Genomic DNA, 20834 nt, shown 5'->3' on the forward strand with positions numbered 1-20834 from the left:
TGAGTGGCACCATAATGAGCTTAGCAGCTCCTCATTTTCTGAGCATTACAACACAAACCTAACAAGTCCTTCCCAGCAAAGCAGTAGATGCATTAAAACCCAGCTAGACCACAGGAGATGCTTCACTCTGAGGAGCCTATTTCCAGCAGCTGAGTAGATGTTCTTCCCTAAAAGTAAGGGTGAAGCCAGCAAGAAACTGTTCCCCTTAGGTAACATTTCTCTTCTGTCTGGAGGCAGCTTGAATTTTTCACTGCTTTATTTCCTGCTTAGATTTTTCCTCTCTTGTTGTACTCAGATTTAGCTAAGTGCATGCAGTTTGAGAGGACAGAATCAGGCTCATCAATTGAGGAATGTAACATATTAATTAAAACAATAAAAATCTGTTTCTAAGACAAAGCGCAAGAAATACCTCCAAGCTGTCCTTTTTCAAAACCTGCTCAATGACGGAAACGAAACTTTTTTCCCTTACCACTCCCTTTGGGTGATAAAAACATAATCCTAGTGGCTGCCAACTGCTGACTGATCCCTCAACAAAAATAATCCCTGTGCAGGACATAACATTTCTCATGGCCTTCAAGAAGACACTAAACTTTTACTATCAAACTATCCCCACTGTATGCAAAATAAATCGTAAAACCACAAGTGTTCTAAAGCACCAGAGTGGAAATACCCCCAGCTGGGCTGCACTCCCACTGCCATTTGTGCAGGCATAAAATATGCAAAAAAGAGAGGAGAGGTAAAGTGTGCTGATTCCCCCACCTGTCCCCTAATTAGCAGGCAGGAGGTTTAAACAAACACACGAAAACACTTTTCCCTTAGAACAAAACTCAGCTCTGCACTGCTCTGTCACAGGATAGTGCACAGGCTCAGGGGTGCAGATGGGGTGAACAATGGATCAGATGTTTGTGGAAGACAGGTCCAGCAGCAGCTCCTGAGCTGAGCATTGCTAATCTGCTGGCCAGAAGGGACCAGGGGAGCTGCTGAGAGGCTGCTGCAAGGCACGCACTGCAGACCCAAAGGAAATAACCCCCAACAACACAGACAGCCAAGGAAAGGTAAAGATGTGCCTTTTCCTTGCTTACTCATGAGTCAGTCTGAAGTCTCTCCTGCTCTCTCCTGCAGCAGAGCTGTAATCAAGCTCCTCCACAGGTGACTGCTCAAGTGAAGGGCAGCGTGTCCATGGCAGAGTCTTCAGCAGCAGCCAGCACCAGGTGATCCATGTTCTGCTCCTCAGACCCACCACTCCAGCTCTCAGGCTCTCCTAGGCCTCCTCATGTTGGTGACACTTTCTTTACTCACTTCTTTACTACCTGCTTTAAAGAGCTTTGCTAAAGTGCTCGAGGTGAGTGAAGCCCTGCAGCACTCACAGCAACACAGCATCAGCACAGCCCATTCTTGAGCAGACACAGCTAAACCCCTCTCCATCACACAGCTCTTCATTGGTATTTTTAAAGCAGCATTCCTATTAGGCTGGTTCATTAGTTTGAAGTTACATATGAAGCCTTAAAAAGTCAGGTTACTTATTTAAAGAGTTTTGTGAAATAGTTGTGAGAAAGGTACAAAAGCAGGCAAGCACAGCTCTGTGCTCATGCATTCCATGCCCTGTTCACTGATCCAGTGGCCAGCTGGAAGGCATGGGCATCTTTTTAATTTTTAAGCAGTTCTGCAGGAACAGCTGCTGTGGTGGTTTGCAGCTCATCATTTATTACTTAGCACCGTTTGGCCTCAGCATCTTTTGAAGCACCAGAGCTGCACAGTGGTCATTATAACACCAACCACCATCAATACATCTCACTGAACATGATCCTAAAGCTGTGCCTCACTAACACAACTGCACCATGCAATGCTCTTGATACCAGAGCTCAGTTAAAATAGTAAAAATACTGCAAAAACTGACCCTCCTCTGACTGCAGCACGTGTGCCCCAGCAACAACACAAGACAAAGTCATGCAACAAGACTTGCTCAAGCTGAAGCCTGAACATCCAACCCAGCAGGGTTCACAGCTCACTGCTGGTGCCTGGCAGCCAGGCTGGGTGCCCCCAGCACAATGCCAGCTCCCAGAGAATTTAAAAGCAACCCCAGCATCAGGACTCCATCCTCCATCAGGGCTCTGCTGGGCTGCCCCTTGCCACCAAACCCTCACCACTGACCTGGAACACACCTCAGCTTTGCAAACCCATCTGCTGCTACCACTTTTCTGAGGTAATTTGGGAGATACATCCCACCTGACACTATATTAACAAGCAAATAAATTTGTTGAGATTCCCTTGTCAAAATTAATCCCTTCATGCACGTCTCCATGGCATACATTCCACTGGTAGATTGCCCTTTATGTATTACTGCAATTTGAATAATTTCATGCAGTATGAAGGATTTTCATATTTTCCAATATTCCTTTTTCCTGACAATAGCAAAATGCTTGTAGCACCATGATAACAGTTGCTCACATTTATCTGCATCCTTCAAAGACAATATTTCAATTATCTGCACTGGAAACTCTCAGCCACATCTGCCGACCAAAATGCCACATTTGGCAACTGCTTAGCAACAAGGACTGGAAACAGTCCCCAGAGCCACGTGCCAACATCACACCAGCTCCTGCTTCCACCAAACAACACTGCTATCACCTCAAATAAGTATATTTTGTTCTGCCTGGGATACACAAGGCACCAGAAATAACAAGCTCCTTTGGGAAAAGGGAAATCTGGAAAAAAGCCGCTTGCTTCAGCAATCCCTCCCCAGGCTCCACAGGGAATGCCTCCCTGGTGTGTGCAACACATGTTGATCCTGCACCACAGGAGGAGGACAGGCTGCCTGGACATAACATTAAAACTATGTCTGCTCACTGCCAAGCACAGTTCTTGTGGAAAAAATCTGGATGTCAGAGAGCAACTCCCACCCCACATCACCCACAAAAGCAGCAGACATCAGATTCCTTGATCAGGACAGCAAAAAGGCCCAGGAAAAACAAAACCCCATCTGTCCTTGATGTCACCCACTCTGCACCATGCTCAGCCCTCTTCTTCCTAAGGCTCTGTGGCATTGCACTCAGTGGCACAGGGAATCTGGGCAGCAGTGTGCCTGAGGACATCCCACCTTGAATGCTTGAAGGTGCAGGCAAGGAGGTGAGACAGGGAGGACTCAACCTTGGCAAGATCATCTTTGTTTCTCTTCCTCTTCCCCTCCTCACCATTCTCAGAGCCTTTTTCCTATGTCCCTGACTTACTGCCTGATACTGAGAGAGACTGGGCAAAATGCAGGTGAGCTGGTCAAAGGTGTGTGGTAATTGCACTTAGCACACTGTTATCAACTCCACAGAAATACACAGTCCAAACACAGCCCTGGAGCAGCCAGCAACTCCAAACCCACCAAAAAGAGCCAAAGTTGAGGGAAAGCTTCAAGGTGGGCTCCAGCTGCCTGGCCCTTTGCAGGCTCGGTGCTGAGCAGGGGCTCAGCTGCCAGCCCCGTGTCCGGGCGGTTTGGGTTCCAGCACAGGCGCTGCCTCCGTGCTCAGCCACTGCCGGAGCCCAAGCCACCAACAACTTCCTCTGCTCAAACTGCTCCTAGAGAAATACCCCTGCAGCAGCCAGAGGAGCAAACCTATTCCACCTATTCCAGCCCAGAGAGAAATGAGAAACCTCAGTCTGCTGCCTTGCTATTTCCACTTCATGAGGTCTGTCTGCACTGTTGGAAATGTGTGAAAGCAGATGCTGACCTTACTTTAGCACTATGCAAATAAAAAACATTTAAAAAATTTTTTTTTCCCTTTACCATTTTCTTTCTTTTTTTTTTAATATTTTGTTTTTAGGAGCACAAAATGCGAGCAATCATTTTGTCACGATGAATGGGCATTTCCAATAGCAAGCACTGCACTTTCATAATAAATCCTGAGACAGCAGTAACATGTCTGGGTCAAAGGAGCCCTCGTGGGCAGGTATGTGATGCACAGAGTTAACGATCACACAAGTTTCATTTTGAGTTCTGCCCCATCTTCACTAAGTACAAACAAGTACCCCAAACTGAAAATTAAAATTAACAGAAGGGGGGTGGCAAAGTCATGGGCCTCAAAATTGATGCAGTATGGAAAAAACATTCTACTGATGAACTGTATCTATTTAGAGGACTCCAGGAAAGGCACCAGCCAGCAGAAATTTGAATAAGAGCTCAGTGTCTGCTCAGTGCTCTGTGTCAGACACAGACACATATAGAACACAGCGGCTGCTCCGGCATCTTCACAACCAGACCCAGAAATTAGTGCTGTTCCGGCGGCTGCCAGCACAATATGTTAACAGCAATTATTTTCTCAATATTTCTACTGATTACCTAACACATTGGCACGTTTTCTCAGTGTCACTGCATGTTGCAACACACGCCGCCATCCAGTAACTTGTCTGCATTCCCTTGGTCACTTTTCACAGCCATCAGATGCGAAACGCAACTGGAATGATAATGGGTTGGAGAAACTGTGAGGAAAATGTGTCACTTCAGTGTGAGGCTTCACAGCCTGCATTTATGACATCTGAACATTCAATATCGTCACTGCTAAATCCTGAGTGTTGTAAAGAATAGGAAGAGCTCTGCAAGCAGCAAAAGGAAGATGGTCAATGGCTCTCTAACTGTGGATGGTCTGCAGAGCTCAGATTTGAAGATATTATTCCACCATAAGTTATGTGCTATGGTTAAACACTAATTTGGAGCTAACTTTGCAGTGCAGAGGCATCTACAGATTACACAAACACAAAATAAGCAATGCTCTACCTATCTACAAGGAATACAAGTATACACAGCCAGTCTGCCAGGAACTGAAAATTTACAGAAAGTCACTGGTGGAGAAATAGAACAAACTGAGCTAGTGATGAGAGTATTGTCAGCAACAGTGATTTATAAAAAGGAATGGCAATGTCAATTCTATCAGGTATGCAAAATAAAAAAGCCTCAAAGCCTTGGCCCGGTGTGAGAGCAAAAGAACCACTCAGCCTCCCAACCACAGCCCGCTTTCTATTTTTCAGTTACACTCCAGAGCATTTCACCATTTCCAGCTCTGTTATCAACCAGAGACACGTTCTCTCACTCTACTGGAGTTGTTTGGTATCCAAATAGACCAAACCACAAACAGTCAAATATTTTTCCATTCAGGTTTCCTTCCCCCCACAAGCATACATGCATGAGGGGTGTATCATCACGAATGCCAGGTGGATCCTATGTAACGCTGCTCTGAAAAAGTGATGGTAAAAACTGACACTGGGCTTGTTACCTCTTGCTCCTTCCTCTACTGAACATTTGTCTGGTCAAGCTCTCTGCTCTGCTAACCACTCTGCAAGCACTCCAAGAATCACATCAGAGCCAAATACAAAAAGTCAAAAGTGAAATACAACTTAGCAAAAATGAACAGACTCCTCTGCTTCATATAAATTTTTGTAGGACCAGCAGGTTGTCATGTGGTAAATGAATCAGTGTACAAGAAAGCAATCCCTGCCTGTGGTCTTCCAGCATCAATTCTGAAAAAAAAAGGTAAAATAACAACCTGCACTTCCACTGCTGTGGGAGCCTGGACATCCTTGCCTTGGTCAGGGTATTTAGGAACTGACCCTGAGCCCTCAGCATCTCCAGGAGGATGCAGAGCTGCAGTCCTGCCCCAGCCTGCTCCCTCCTCAGGACTCAGTGGCTGAACAGATCCCTGAGCTCTCAAAGGAGCCAGTGGGCCACTGTAGTGTCACATTTAAATCACCTTTTGAAGGATTTGTGGGCTGCCTTTCTCTTCTGAACAAGCTTAGACTCCACAAGATCCCCTGAAGTCTCTGTGGCTTCTCGCTGCTGCTGTGTGTGGGTCAGGGAGGGCAGAACTGAACCCACAGCTTAAGCAGTTCACTCTCATTTTAATTTCACAGGTTTAGCATGGCTGGTGTAATTCACATGTAAAACCACAGCAGTCATCCAAATCTCTGCTGCCTGGGCATTGGCTGGCTGCATTTCTGGAAATTCATGGTCATAACATGATACCTATTTTTTGAGTTTCCATTAGGAACCGGTTCTGTCAGGCATGATTGCATTTGCAAGAGCTCAGGAGGCAGGAAAATTTGAAAAAGTGTTTATGAGACTGGGTATAAATCACAGCTCTCAGGTTTTTCTCCCTTCTTCAATTAAAAGGCTACATTCAGAGCAACCATTTCCCCCATCTACTCTCCCCATCTCCCTCCAAAAATGATAAATCCCACTCCAGCTGTAAACTGGATCCCAGGTGTACCCATATATATATACTAACAGCTACCAGTGGGCATAAGGGCTCTTGCACAGTTACTGTGGAAACGAAGGTATCAAATTTCCTGGCTCTTAAGGATCTACCTTCTCAACCTTAATGTGCATTTACCTTGAATAAATCACTTCTGAGCTCTTCAGCCCAGAAACATCCCTCAGCAGAGCGAGATTGGGTTCACCTTTAGGAGGCTCCTTGTAATTCATGCCAGGGGCTGCCTCCAACCCACACAATCCATGGGTGGGAGCAGGGAACAGGAAGAGAACATCCTCCTGCAGGCACAGATGGACTTGCTCCTGCCCAGCTCAGCTCCAAGGGGCATCAACTGCCCCTGGGGCAACCACTGCAGGTACTGCTAGCAAAAAACCCTCAGCAGCTCCTCTCACTGTCTGGACAGCACCTGGGCTCTGCTTTGTCTCACCAGAGAGTGAACAACTAAAGGCTAAACTTGGCTCTGCAGGAATGGACAATCATTTTCAGCTACTGAAACAATGCCCAGTGTGGATGGGGATGCAGCAGCATGGAGCCACACCAGACACGAGGCAGTGTCTTGAGGGGAATGTCATCACATCCTGCTAGAGCTCCAGAGGGACAATATGACACTTCAACAAAAATTTCTTCCAGTTCTGGCCGTGACCACACAAGAACCCAAAGATGCTTCAATACAAAGGGCAAATTCAGCCCAGATGTAACCTCAGGGACTTTAGCAGAGCTTGTTGTAGGGCTGAGCCTGACCCACCTTGTGTGTGTGTTAGCACAGCTGGGAAATTCTCCCTGGGCAGCTGTGAGAGGACCCACTGCATCCACACAGCTTGTCCCAGGGATGCTGGTGCTGTCCTGCAAGAGGCACCTCAGCACCCAGCACAGCATTCAAAACACTCCCAACAGCTGCTGACAGCAGTGGTTTTCAGGGTCTCTAGGGCTGTTGAGCACTGTGTAACTTCCAGTTCACTCTCCAACCCATTTACTAAAATTCCCAGCAAACTGCAGGAGAACTGCTCTCACCTCATTCATGCTTCAGGATCTTTATTTTTATGATGATCTTTGGCATTTTCAAGGCGTCCCTCCCACCTCAGTAACTCAGTGCTTAGCCAAACTACCAGGAAGACAGGATTCTGCTGATCCCTCAATTAAAAAGTGCTTTTGTACTTATAAATCTGGAAAAATACCATTGTCAACCATACAGTCTTCCTATTACACACTGGCTATGCACACAAACTGATACATTCATAAGCTGAAACATGAAAGGCATCATCAATACACAACAAAGTGACTGGCTGCAATCCTGTCACCCTCCCCAGCACAAAGGCAGGGCCTCTTCCTGCCACAAGCCAAGCCAAAACAAGACCTGGCTCAGATGGGATGTCAAAACGTCAAAATGTACGTACTTAACCTTTGCACTTCCGAAACAGCAAAAGACCTGTGAAAAGAAATTATTACAATTCTTTCCTTTTTATCTTCTCAAGTACATAGGAAGGAAAGTTTGTACATTGCTCCCTCAAAAATTTCCCTCATATAACAATGCAGCTCAGCTTTTTTTCTTTGCCATCTTCTAGTTTCTTGAAAAAAGCCCACTCTGCCCTGCCTTCCTGTCTGGCAGGTTGTTCTTTCTGGAAAGGATCCTTCTCCTTCCCTTACCTCATACTGCCCAAATCCCACTGTTCCACCTCTCAGCCTGGTCCCTTGGCTAAGCTTAGCTGGACTTTCTCTGCAGACCTTAATCACTGCTCTGAGATTAGCTGGGTTAGGTGTTGCAGACAGATGCAGAGCCCTTCGTCTCCCACACCCAAAATCCCTGCCAAACTCTGGCTTAGGAGTATCATACCGGATCTTGAAATCAAACTCCAGGGTCTTGCATGATAAATCAGAGCATTTGCTGGGCTTGGCTGTACCTCCTTTACTTATGGTGAGTCTGGAGGGGTTAATCTGCCTGATGATTTGACAGCACTTCACCTACAGAACAGATGTTATAGTATCAGCAATCATTGACAATAAATCGTGCTTGTTTTGATGGGAAACAGGAGGAGGTCCTTCAAAAGCACTGATCACCTCAGGAAAAACTTCCTTGTGACTTTGCTGGCATCCTCATGAATCCTGTGATTTTCCCAGCCAGAGCACCCACCCAACAGAGAGCTGGCCTGAGGCTGCTCTGACCCTTGAAGTGGCAAATATTAAGTAAATAAGTTCAAACTCTCTGCCTTTTATTGCTTCCTTATGGTACTTAATGAGCCTACACTAAGATATCACCCCTGCTCTGCTCCCCAAGCCACACAGTCACAAGAAATATTTGTGTCTGCCTTCCCTCTGTTTCACTGGAGGACTCTGTGAAGGACTGGGGTAGAACAGTGGTATCACAATAGGCTGAAGCTGGAGGTTCAGCTTTCCAGCCCTTACACAGACTCAATGCCCCCCTCTCTAACTCAGTTGGAAAGCTGCAGCTCAAATTTCAGCCTATGTTAAGTCACTGTTCAGCTCTGCTCCTTCAGCAAAAGAGAGGGAAGCCAGAAGAGCCTTTTCTAAAGCAAAAAACTGTGTGGGGAGAAGGGTGGGGAAAGGAAGCAAAAACACATGGAGATCGTTTTTTCTGCATCACAAGGAGCAATGAAAGGCACAGGCAACTTTTCAAACATGTCAGAATAGCTCAGTGTGATTTGTAACCAAGAGGAAGTTTGAATAAACAGCTCCAACAACAAACAGCAACTTTTTTGGGGGAAGGAGACAAATAAAGCAGCAACGACCTGCATGGAAACCCTGCTACCCCCCTTCTGACTTCTGCAGAGGATTGAGCACTTACATAATTTTGTATCACAGACCCATCAACGCGAACTTCTGACACCAGCATCTCACTAAGGGGAAACAAAGATTTAACAGGGGCTTCAACATCAGCACACTGCTGCCCCATATCACAACCTACAATATCACATCCCAGCCACTCCCCCAAACCTGCTGCCAGCTGCAGAAGTGCCTGACCCCACACACCATGCTGGCACCTACCCATCTGCCTAAACACACTCAGAACTGGCTGCAACCCACTCGCATGAGTGCAGGGACAGCAGATACAAACCCAGAAAGGCAAGATGAGAGATGTCTTCCTCACTGGTTTTTAGTCAAACCAACAGCATCCCCTCTTAAGCCTGCCAGACCGGAGCTTAAGGAATCAAAACTCCATTCCTAATTAACACATCATCAGGCCCCACCAGCCAGGGACTTGCCTCCCAGGAGGGGAGCCTGGGCCAGCCTGGATGATGAATGAGAACTCAAGCAGCGGAACTGTTTCAAAGGCTAAACTGGCAACTGCAAGGACAAGCAGGTTTGGAAAGGCATGCAGAAAAAACAAAATATCCAGTACAGTCACATGGCTTTCACTATTTAGCACCCAGACTGACACTGTGTTACTGCTGCAGAGCTTTCCCTCCCGTGAAGCATCCTGCAAAGCCCATGGCTACAGGAGCAGCTCCTCCTCTCCCGAAATGCAGCCACTTCTCTGGTGAAAACCTCACAAGCGCAAACCACTGGAGGGAAACCCATTCTGCCAGCTTAACCCCAATAAACTTTCATGGGTAAATTAAATTGATCTACCATACTCGGGACATTTACACATTACCAGCCCTCTTGACTGCAGCATTCTTGCACACCAGGGACAGCAGTTTCATCCGCTTGCATGACCATTATAAACATTGAGGAGAAAGGTCTGGCATTTGCAAAGATCTGTATTTTGACTGTTCCTTGACACAGCACAATAGGACCAACACATCCACTGCAGTGATACTCACATTTGTTGCAACAGACCTCCCAAACCGACACACCATGCAACATAATTCCTGTCTGCTGGCACCAGTTCAGCTCTGTCTCCCCCTTCAGCCACAAATGCCCCGGCAGAGGCAACAAGCTCCGCTCTATTATTGGAAGACTCAGTGGAGCACATCCCCCACAAGTCAACTGCCTCCCCCTTTCAAATACTCCCTCTCTCCCGAGCAAAGTGAGTATTAAAACCCAGCAACTGTCTCCCGTTGGAACCAGATGGCAGGAATAGCTGGAGAGCTTTCAAACACCCTATACACTCAATACTTCAGTGCAACATGAAAGCCTCGCTAAGCAAGTGTGTGCCTGCATACACACCCCTGCTCAGGGACCACAGCAATGGCAGAAAGTGCTCCATTAACTCCTCTAGTGGCTTAAGTGTCTGTCAACACTCAGGATGTTCACACAGCCTGAGCACTGGCCAAACTTTGGTGGCTTGTGCAGTCCTTGAGCTCTCCTGAAGCTATAAATTGCAGCAGGCTGGTATTATAAATAAGGAAAGCTGGAGACTGCAAATTGATTAAGACCATTACTTTGTGTCACATCTAACTCATTTCCAGCTGGCTCGAGTAAAAGGAAAAGCCACCAGAAACCCCACGCTCTGACGACACAAAGACAAGTGCAATTCCCCACCCTGTCCAGCTCTGGGGACACATGCAAAGCTTCACAACTCAGTTCCAGCTCACTTACCTCATCCATTTTTTCTGACGTTGGAGTCTGGTCACCAGGCACCATTTCTTTAGCCTCCAAGGTCTCAGTTTTGGAGGTCCTGCTCAGCTGATCAATGGGAGTCATGCTGGCCTCCGATGTCCCCCGGGAATTCTGACTCAGAGAAGCTGTCCCAGGGATGGGCTCATCATCATCAGAGTCAGGTAAGGGTGTGGGGCTGATGTCCTCCAAGCCTGTGCTGGAAGGGCGCGAGGAAGGCGTCTGACCCCTGAAACCGGGCTGCGAGTTCGAACCGTATGTTGGGATGGGGGAGAGCTGGGAAGAAGAGGAGGAAATAGGGCTACCTTCCATTCTGATCTCATTATCTGAGTCATGCTCGTTAAGAAAGGGTAATTTTGTTCTCTGCTCTTTTAAGAGCATCTCAATCCTTGAGTCTAAACTGTTATGCTGCATCTCAGTCTCCATGGTGGGGGTGCCAGGAGTCTCACTCCTCTCTGGAGTCTGAGAGAAGGACGCTGTGCTTGGTTCAGGAACAGAGTTCGAGTCGGGCAAGGGCGGAGGCTCCTCTGGTTTCTCCTTCACTGGGACAAAATCGATGCTGGGGGCAGTGCTGCTTTCCACAACCATCTCAGTGGGAGGCGGTGCAGGTCTCCTGTACTCTGTCTCCCTGGAAGTCTGGGGAAACGGCTGCTCCTCGGACTGGGGAAAAACAGCTGGTGCTTGATAGGGGGAGAAGGCAGATTTATAGCTCGAAGAACTAGAGTGGCTCAGGGGAGGAGTGTGAGAGAACTGAACAGGCTCCTGCTGATGGGATTTGAACGTACTAAACTGATGCTCTGTGCCTCGGAACACCCCTGCCGAGTTGTGCATGTAGTGGTGTCCGGGGCGACGGTTGTACGCATCCGTAAATTTCGTCTCGTGCCTCCGGGGTTTGTAGCCACTGTCCTGCCCAAAGTGGTACACAGGGGTCGTCTGTCGGCTGGAGTAGGTGGAGTCCTGGGAGAAGGGCGTCCCCAGGCGCGGGGTGTGGGGTGTTCCTTGGGACTGGGGGGTGAATTGGCTGTAGGAGTTCGGGGTGTCTTGCCGGCAGCTGGAATAGGCAGTGTCATGGGAAAAGGGCGTGCTGCTGTTTGGGGTGACGGAGGATCCCGCGGAAGAGAGGGAGCTGTCCTTCAGGCGCTTCAGGGAGTCCGTCAACTGTAACAACACCAGAGAAAAGCACCTCAACACACACTTCTATAACCATATTTGTCCAATCTGTTTGGTTTTCAGAGGAGTTGAGCACCCAAGAGTTTGTGCTGATTTCCGTGGCAAAAAAATAAATAGGTTACAGCATCTCTGAAAACACAAACCATTATCCATTGCTAACAGACCTCTTTGATTTAACAGAAAAAGTCAGGAAAGAGTAACTTGTCTGCAAGGGGAGGAAGAAAGCAGATACAAGTTTCCCTTGTAAGCTACCCCCAAGAGCATCAGGTGAACAGGAGACTTCCACACCACTTTTAGCTGGAAGAGCTCCAGTTTCTAGCAACTATGTAATGCTTGTCTAAGCTGCAAACAGGATGAAAATAAGGAAAGTCTGAGATGTGAAATTGTCAATTTTTTTTTTTTGTGAACAAATCAAAATATACAAATGAGTGAGCTGCCAGCCTGCAGCCAAAGCTGTGCAGCAGAGCTGGCCCACCATCCTCCCTACCACTCATCTGTAACATACAAAAAGTTCTCAATTGCCAGAAAAACACTATTTTAAAGCTTTTCACAAAGTCAAATGCTCAGAATGCTACTGATTATGGTGTTTGAAACTGAAACCCTAAAAACCTACAGAGCAGCCAAGTACTTGCCCTGCAACTCACTTCACAGGCACGTTCAGGGGGTTTCTAGGAGCAGCCCTGCTCCAGCTCAGACCCTGCTGAGTCATAACAGTGCCACACTTATCACCAGCTCCAGAATCAATTTTCCATAATGCAAAGCAGGAGCTCAGTGAGAATCCTCCTGGTAGCAAGAGAGGATGGACTGAGCTGCAGCTGCCTAAAAGCACACCAGGATAGTCAACTGGTGAGACCTCTTAAGAACAGGTAGGCAGAGACACGTAAAATGACCTGCTTGGAACACGCCAGCACCATCAAACTCAAGCTGAACTCTCACCTGCCTGCTATGTTCACATGTCTCACCCACTCAGTAGTGTGGACTTGCTCTCAGTTTGACCCCCTGGACATCATGACCAGAGAGACATCAAGAAAGTTTCTTCCTCAACTGTCCTAAAACCCACAGAAAGGAGCAGGAAGCACGTGGCTGGTTTTTAACAACATCCACACTGCTGCACCTTTAGTGTACATGTGCTGTGGAGTGTTTTTCAGTGGGGTTTGTGTACGGCCTGGAGGCAGGGATTGCAGAACTGTCAGATCTTTGCTGCTCTGCATGAGAGGAGGAGCAAATGTCAGGAGTAATTTACTGAACTACAACAGCAAACAAGTTTGTTGGCAGATCCTAGTGTCAAAACCACGATGCAAACAGTTAAAAGTTACTCACAAAGCAATAATTCTGGTGGTAATTGGGAAAAAAAATCAATTCAGGACAATAATATAACACATGAACACAATATCTAGAGAAAGAATCTTAAGGATAATTACAGCAGGGACTGCTTTGGGTGATACCATCAATTAAGTGTTTTGCTGTTAACCCTAAAAAAAAAGAGAACAAATCTGCCCATTTTTATCTGAGATGTGGAAGCAGCAGAAATGAGCAGTCAGGGTCTACTCATAGCAGGGCTCCCAGCAAAATCATCACCTGTCTCCCTCCTGCCTTTAAAAGCACCTTGCTGGCAGGTAAGGAAGAACCAACCTCTTTTATGATTTTGTTAAAAGGATACTGGGGTTTTGCCTTGCTGCTGTTGGGGTGCTTTGGTGGGAAGAGACATTTTTTTTTTTCATGTTCACTGTACAGCTCTTACCTGTCCTGAGAACACTTGATCACAGAAGTATTGAAATCATGGCATTTTAAGAAGTTGTATGAGTAGAGAGATGGAAAAAATCTTTTCCAAATCTCTTTCAAATTTGATGTCTTAAAATCAGTTCTCAAGTCACAATGAAGAGCCAAAGTACATTCAGACAAGGCAAAGAGGCTGGTAACTTCACACAAACAGGCTTCCCTTCCCCCTGGCCCTCTCATCCCAGTGGGGTTCACCGGGAAGCAGGTAATCATGCAAAGCCACTGAGAGAATTGTGCCCTAAATATCAAGGGACCCTGGAAGCCCGCAGGAATTCTGTCCACTGCTTTTATTAAAAGCTGATTCCAGCAACTAATTAAGATTCTGGAAAATTGATGCCACTATTGAAGCTCAGACACCTTCCACCTCTTAGCCTTTAAGCAAGGCTGAAGTCTGTGCGTGCTGAGGATTGCACACCGCAGACGCCAGGCCAAATGTACCACTGTAAATCATTCCCCTGACTTCAAGGGAAAAATCTCATCTCAGGGACAGATCTGATCCAGTCCTAACTGCAGGAATTTCTAATGTTAATAGGGCACATTCTGTTGGTTCTGTAGGCATTTTTCACTCAGAAAGACAAAAAGCATTTCCCGTGCAAAGCAGGCACACACCAGCCACGTGCTCCACATCCAGAGGTACATTTGCTATGGCAATAATGAGCAAGTTCTATTTAAATGTGAATTAATAACATCCACTGGAACTACAGCAAGACAAATACAGATAAATTAAAAATGTTAAAACGCCAATGTTAATGTTTGAGATTTTCTAGGAAGTTTTTCTTTAAGAAAAGCCAAGCACACCTACCTGGAGAGCTTCGTTCCCAGTTGGGGACACGTCCTGTTCAGTGCCTACAGGGAGGGTCTGAGGAGTGTAAAGACCATTAACCAGCAGTTCATAGAATCTCATGCGGGTTTCACCTGCACAGAGCACAATGCAAGAGTTGATTAAACAGAAAGATCACAATCCATGTAAAAATACACATTCCTGACACTCACATGACCCTGCTACCACTCCCAGCCCACTCCATCCATGCAAGAGAGGAGCAGTTATCACCTCAGAGCTCGCAGGGATCATTTTAAAATAATCTGCTGGGCAAGTGAAGTCAGACACTCCCTTCTCCAGCCAAGACAAGGAGGTTTCTAAATCCTTTTTCCTCTTCTCAGCCTCCTTGGCAGCTCTGCTCTTTACCATGCTTTCTGGAGTGCAGCCGTTTCCCTCCTCTCCAAAGTGCCAAGCAAAGCTTGCAGATTTGAGAAGTGAAACTCTCACCCAAGGGAGAAGCCTCTGCCAACACCCAGAGTCACTTCAGAAAGCTCTCCCTACACACCTTGCTCATGAGAGCTGCCTGTTACTAATGCAAACACAATGCCCGGGAATGCTGAGGACAAAACCGTTAATGTTTTCTTTCCAAACAGACACCAATTAATCCTTTTTTCCCCCTGGTTTAAGGAGAACTCAGTGGCATCCTTCGAAGAATAAAGCCAGAGAAGCAAACTGTCCCATATAGCATTACTGAGCCTCAGCTTTTTCATTCCTAAAGTCTACAAAGACCCAGTTTCTTAATATTGAATTTTTCATTATTACAAAAACTTAATCCTACTTATTTTGCAGTCTGTAAGAAATCTGTCATCAGCTTCAAAGGCAACAGAACCAGACCCTGAAACTGACTGAATTTTGCTCTGAGAGATAAAGAATACACAGAAAAATGGACAGACCAGGCACCTGATCCCAGAAAATTAACTCAGGAAATACCTCCCAAAACCAGGACTACTTTTATGAGAAAGTCCTGCAGGATCAAACCCCAAACTCCCTGTGAATCACCCTGTTCAATTCAAAAACAAAGCAACCCTTAGCACAATTCTGTCCTGAAAAAGACTTATTTATCTTGCACAAACGCTACAGATAAAGTTATTTGGGTATCAAATCTCATTTCACAAAGTCCTGAGCCTCATCCTCAACTATGTAAACTGTTTAAGTTCAACCAAAGTAATGACAAAACAGATCTCTTCTTCACTGCAAGAGTCTGAAGATAAACTTGAAATATTAACACACACCACCCACACATGACACTACAATGCCACAGATTTGGAAGTGTTAGGCTTATTTTCACTTGTTCTTAAAAAAATATCAAGTCATTGTTACATAGTTCTTCCTAGATCCCAAACATAGTGCAGGAAAAGTTACAATTTCAAAGAGGTTTATGAATGTGAAATGATTCCTAGCTATTGCTCTAAGACAGGTAATTACTAGTTGTGTCCAGTCTGTAGATGGATAAACTGAGCAGAGAAGTTTCTTTAAACAGCCCTGTCTCAGATGAGGAGCCTGGATTTATTAGTTTCAGATTCCCAGGCCTGTGCTCACACCAGACAGATAAAAATGATACTTTCCCTCCTAATATTTATTTTGCTACACTGTGAAAACAAAGTTTTCAACCAACCTTTCACTGTCTTGCAAAGCAGAATACTAGAAAGAAATGGTGAAAATGATACACATATATTTTAAGTATGTCCTAACCTGCTGATGCTATTTCAGGAACACCATTTTTACTTGATTCTGACAGATTATAGCACATTGACAGTCCTACTCTTTTAGAATGAAAGAGAAGCAACTGTGTGAAAAAAATACATTAGGAGCATAAAGCTGGCAAACAAAACAGCAATGCAATTTGAAACTGACTTCAGCATTTTCTCCCAGGAAACAGAAGCAGAAACCCCCCCCTCATTTCCCTGATGTGCTACAAACTTTCTGGAACAGCTGCCTGCTCAAGACTTGCTGCATAGTTTATAAACGGCGAAGAACAAGGAGGAAGGCAGTACAATCAGCAAGTTTAAAATGATTGTCATTAAGACATCCACCACTTACAAAACAGCTTTAGCTTATATTATTAAATCTGCAAATGGTTAATTTGTTCTTGAATGTGATTTTTACCTTCAAATTTCAAAGCAAGGGAAGGAGCCTGTCTGTAAAAATTATTGAAAGTAGAATTTCAAAGTATACACATATAAGGTCAAGCCTAGCTCCCAAACAGCTACTGTGATTTTTCTTCTAACAGTGGTCAGTAATGTCAATAAACATCCTGTTCTACTCTATCACATGTGGCACACCAACTGCTGTGTTGGTTGTGCACTAAACTGCTGAAACCTTTAAATACAGAACAAAAATATCAGCAATTTTAAGAAAATGGTGTTAGCAATGTCTTTATCCCAAGAAAGAGTGCAGCAAGCCAGTTTTAAACTAGAAATGCCACCTTTAGAATGTAGAAATACAATTACCAACTGATCCACACCTCCTCAGTCTTAGACATTTTCTAAAATTCAGGCAGATTTTAGCAAAGCCCTTTCACTAGCATGCTCGGAGGACAGACAACAGACCAAATGCAATGCCTTGCAGAAACTTTATGGGGCTTCTGAGGGCTCGGGAGTGGGGCTGGCAGCTGGTTCCTCCAGCACAGGGAGCTGCTGTCGCTTTAAGAGCCAGTCTCACACTTGTACACTCGCACACCCTGGCAATGCTGCGTGTGCACTCTGCTGTGCCAGCCCCCAGCCCGCTCAAAGTATCAATGAAATGCCAGGCACGCAGGGGACAGCACCCAGCCCCACTGCTGCCACCAGAACTCACAGATTTGGGTCCCAGGAGGCATCAGGACTTGCCCAAAAATGCCAAGTTTGCAAAACGCAGGTGCCACCGGGTCCAGCAGCCCTGGCAGGTGGCTGAGAGGGACAAGTCTGGGTCAGGGAGATGGGGGACACGAGAGGGCAGCGAGCAGGGACAGGGACGGGCAGGGGAGAGGCAGGGGACAGGCAGGATGGCAGCATTTTGCAAATTACAGGGCTGTCTCTTAGCAACAGACAACACATTTGGCTCCACGTGACTCGCCCAGGCCCCAGACACCAGACCCGCTGCCGGCTCCCTTCGTATTTTTAATCACCAGGTCCCTGCCCTCTGCAACAGCCTCGGTGCTGGGAGTGGGACGGGCAGGGGCTCTGCAAACCCCCAACGCATGAGGCCCAAATGTACCCCCTTACCTTTTGTATCCAGCTCCACGTGGATGATGTTGCCCATGACAGAAGTGTTGTGAAGGTGCTGCACAGCCTCCCGGGCACCCTTGACAGTGGCAAAGATGACTTTGGCAATGCCCAGGTGCTTCTTGTTCTTGGGGTTGTAGAGAATCTCCACCTCTTCCACTTCGCCGTATTTCTTGCACATGTCGGCCAAAAAGTTTTCACGGATGTTGTCGTTCAGCTTGGCAAAGGTGACCTGCTTGGGAGGCACTGGCCCCACGTAAAATTCATCAATCTGGAAACGGGCACAAGGTGGGGAACGAGAAAAATAATCGGCATTGTTAATGAGCTTGGGGGAGGGGCCTAAGGAGACGGCACGGGAGGGAAGGGGTTAAAGCATCCTGCAAACTTTGGGGGGGAAAAAAAACCTCCAAGGCTCCGGGTGAACCTCGGAGCTGAGCAGAGGCTGTGCCCCTGCAGCCATTCATTGGAACCGGCTCCTTTCTGGGCTACAAAGATGCATTTTGAGCAGTACTGTCAGCGGAGAGCCCCCCCCACCACTGCCCCCCGCCCCAGAAGCCCCAGCTCCAAAACCTTCAAGTGACCTCGTCAGACAGATGCATTGATTTCTTGTTATCCTCATAGAAGAGGATTATTGTTAAACAGTTTGCTAAATAACAATGTTAATAGAAATATGACTGTCATTTAAACGGTCCATTAAACTATTTGGAACTCAGGCTTCACTCCCAGATAAACAAGTTTCCAGAGCTAACACCAAAAGTCAGGGCAGTACCTTGAATTTGGGGACAGACAGCTCCAACTCCTTAGTTTTGGTCCATATTCGCCCTATTCTGGGATCCCTGACACAATCCACAGGAGCGATCCCCGAGTTCTGGGAGAAGGAGGAGGAGGAAGAGGAGGAGAGAAAACATAGAAACAGCAATAACAAGACTTGAAATCTAAGACAAAAATAAAAGAAAAAATAAACCCCGAGGAAGCACGGGCTGTCTCAAGGGAAGGGGAAAGCGCACACACACACATACACACACGTGTCAAATTGCAATACTGCTGGGAAATGCACACAGATTGGAAACACAGGAAAAAAGCCGCAGGTTTGGGCTCCTGACAGTTGAATACACAGTGTCAGGTGGCTGTAACTTTGGTGGCTCTGCGTGTCCCCCCCAGACCCCCCTCTCACACACATGCGCTACGGCGAAGATTAGCACGACCCGGAGGGACCCCCAGCCCCCAAAACGCCGGTAAGACAGAGACTGGCGGGGGGAGACACGACACAATGGGGGAAACCCGGGAGCCCCCCACTCACAGGCATGCTGAAATGTTGCCCATCGTAACGGTAGAGTTTGTGCTGTCCTTTTTTCAGAGCCGGGTCAATAATCAACTTGTAACTTCTCCAATGGTGATTTCTTTTCTCGACAGAAGTGCTGGCTTGCGTGCTGTTCTCCATTCCGTTGATCCAACCTGAACGCGGGGGGGGGGGGGAGAGAGAAAGGGGGAAGGGGAAAAGAAAGAAAAAGCACACTAAAAACCATAAAGTTAAAAAAAATATTCAACAAAGACATCTTCGTTTCGGTGCGGGCTTTTTTTTTTTTTTTTTTAACGAGCCGCCCGATCTACACACCCAGGCAGGGAGGAAATCCACCGCGAAGCGAGCCCCAAAATGGGGGAATTGCCAACCGGGTCCCCCCCTCCACCCCAACCAGACAAGAGGCAGAGAGGGAGGAGGAGGGGGAGAGGAGGAGGAAAAAAAAAAAAGAAGAAGAAGACGAAGAAAAAAAAAGACCCAATCTCACTTGAACTCTGCTTTTTGCCATGATCTTCAGGGTGCTTGGCTTTTTCCCCCGCCTTGGTCTCTCGGAAAGACATCGCGCTGGGCGGCCGATCGTCTCCGGGCGGCGAAAGGCGAGCTCCCGTCTCACATGGGGCCGGTTACCGGCGCGGGCTGCCCGCCAGGCTCCTGCCTCCCATTTTCGCGAGCCACCACATATTGTGTGTGTGCTCGCTGCTGGCGGCGGCCGGGATCCCACAATACACCGCTGCGAGCGCCGCGAACGCCTAACCGCGCTCCGCCGCCTGCACATTCACGGCGGCCGCGCCGCGCAGCCCCGGCCCGCGGCCGCCCGCCGCCGCCCCGCCGCCGCCGAGCGCCGCCGCATGGGCCGCCGCCGGGACGCGCGGGTTTTTTTTTTCCCTCCCCGCCGCGGGGTTAACGGCATGCGGGGGGGCGAGTGGAATCTGCCCGCTGCATTTACCTTAGAGCAAACTGTTTCTAAACAAGATGGACCTATAGGTGGGACAAGTTGGGGTTTTTTTTTCGCTTTTTTTCTCTCTCTTTTTTTTTTTTTAGGGAAAGAGTTCGGCGAGCCCGGGCGACCGCGGGGGCGGGTGGAGCGCGGACCCGCCGCGCTGCTGCGGCGGAGAGCGCGGGGGTGGCAACACACGTAGAGGAGGGGGTGATAGAAGATGGGGGAGCAGCTTTGCTTATTAAAGGTCCGGAGCCCTCATCAGCCAATCAGCGGGGAGGTTCCATTTTGTTTTCGGTATTAAAGGCGGGCGGCGCGGTGCCCCCGGCGCTCGGCGGGCGCGGGGCCGGGCGGAGCGCGGCGGGCGCATGGCGCGGCCGTCCCGGGGCGCGGGGCCGCGGCGGCCCCGGGAGCGGCCGCGCCATTGGCTGGGGCGGCGGCAGCGCGGCGGGCGCAGCCAATGGGAGCGCGGCTTCCATGGGGCTTGAGTTATTAGACGGCGGGGTAAAAGCACCGCGCGGCAGAAGCCAAGGAGAGGCCGCGGGACCCGCAGCCATTTTTCTGCAGTGGAGCGAAATGGCCAACTGGGCTTTTCCTTTGTTCCATAAAGGGGGATCCGCCATGTGAATCCACACCACGCGGGGTGGTGGGAGCCTCTAGCACGGTGCCAGACGACTCACTGAAGAAGGAGGATTTAAATATATATATATATATATCAAACCCTTAACAAAAAAAAAAAAAAAGTAATGCGGATTTTTTTTTCACCCTTATGATTCGGGATCCATCTTTGTCTTGTGTAACTAGGTCATGGCACACCCTATGTCAGCAGTTAACAATTTCGAATGCCAACAAAAAAAGAGTA

At 47.6% G+C, this 20834-nt stretch overlaps 1 protein-coding gene across 1 annotated transcript in view; it reads right to left on the bottom strand.

Annotated features, from left to right (window-relative positions):
• Positions 1-19839, bottom strand: part of SETD1B (SET domain containing 1B, histone lysine methyltransferase) — a 43641-nt gene extending 23802 nt beyond the window's left edge. The window contains exons 1-6 of the mRNA XM_030958669.1: positions 19523-19839; positions 19036-19190; positions 18505-18603; positions 17736-18006; positions 14515-14627; positions 10746-11921 (exon numbers count right to left, since the gene is read on the bottom strand). Coding sequence (XP_030814529.1) covers positions 10746-11921; positions 14515-14627; positions 17736-18006; positions 18505-18603; positions 19036-19190; positions 19523-19595 — 1887 coding nt within the window. The 5' untranslated portion in view covers positions 19596-19839. The remainder of the gene's footprint in view (positions 1-10745; positions 11922-14514; positions 14628-17735; positions 18007-18504; positions 18604-19035; positions 19191-19522) is intronic.
• Positions 19840-20834: the final 995 nt, after the last annotated feature.

This window comes from Camarhynchus parvulus, chromosome 15 (genome assembly GCF_901933205.1).
Source record: "Camarhynchus parvulus chromosome 15, STF_HiC, whole genome shotgun sequence".
Classification (NCBI taxonomy): Eukaryota; Metazoa; Chordata; class Aves; order Passeriformes; family Thraupidae; genus Camarhynchus; species Camarhynchus parvulus.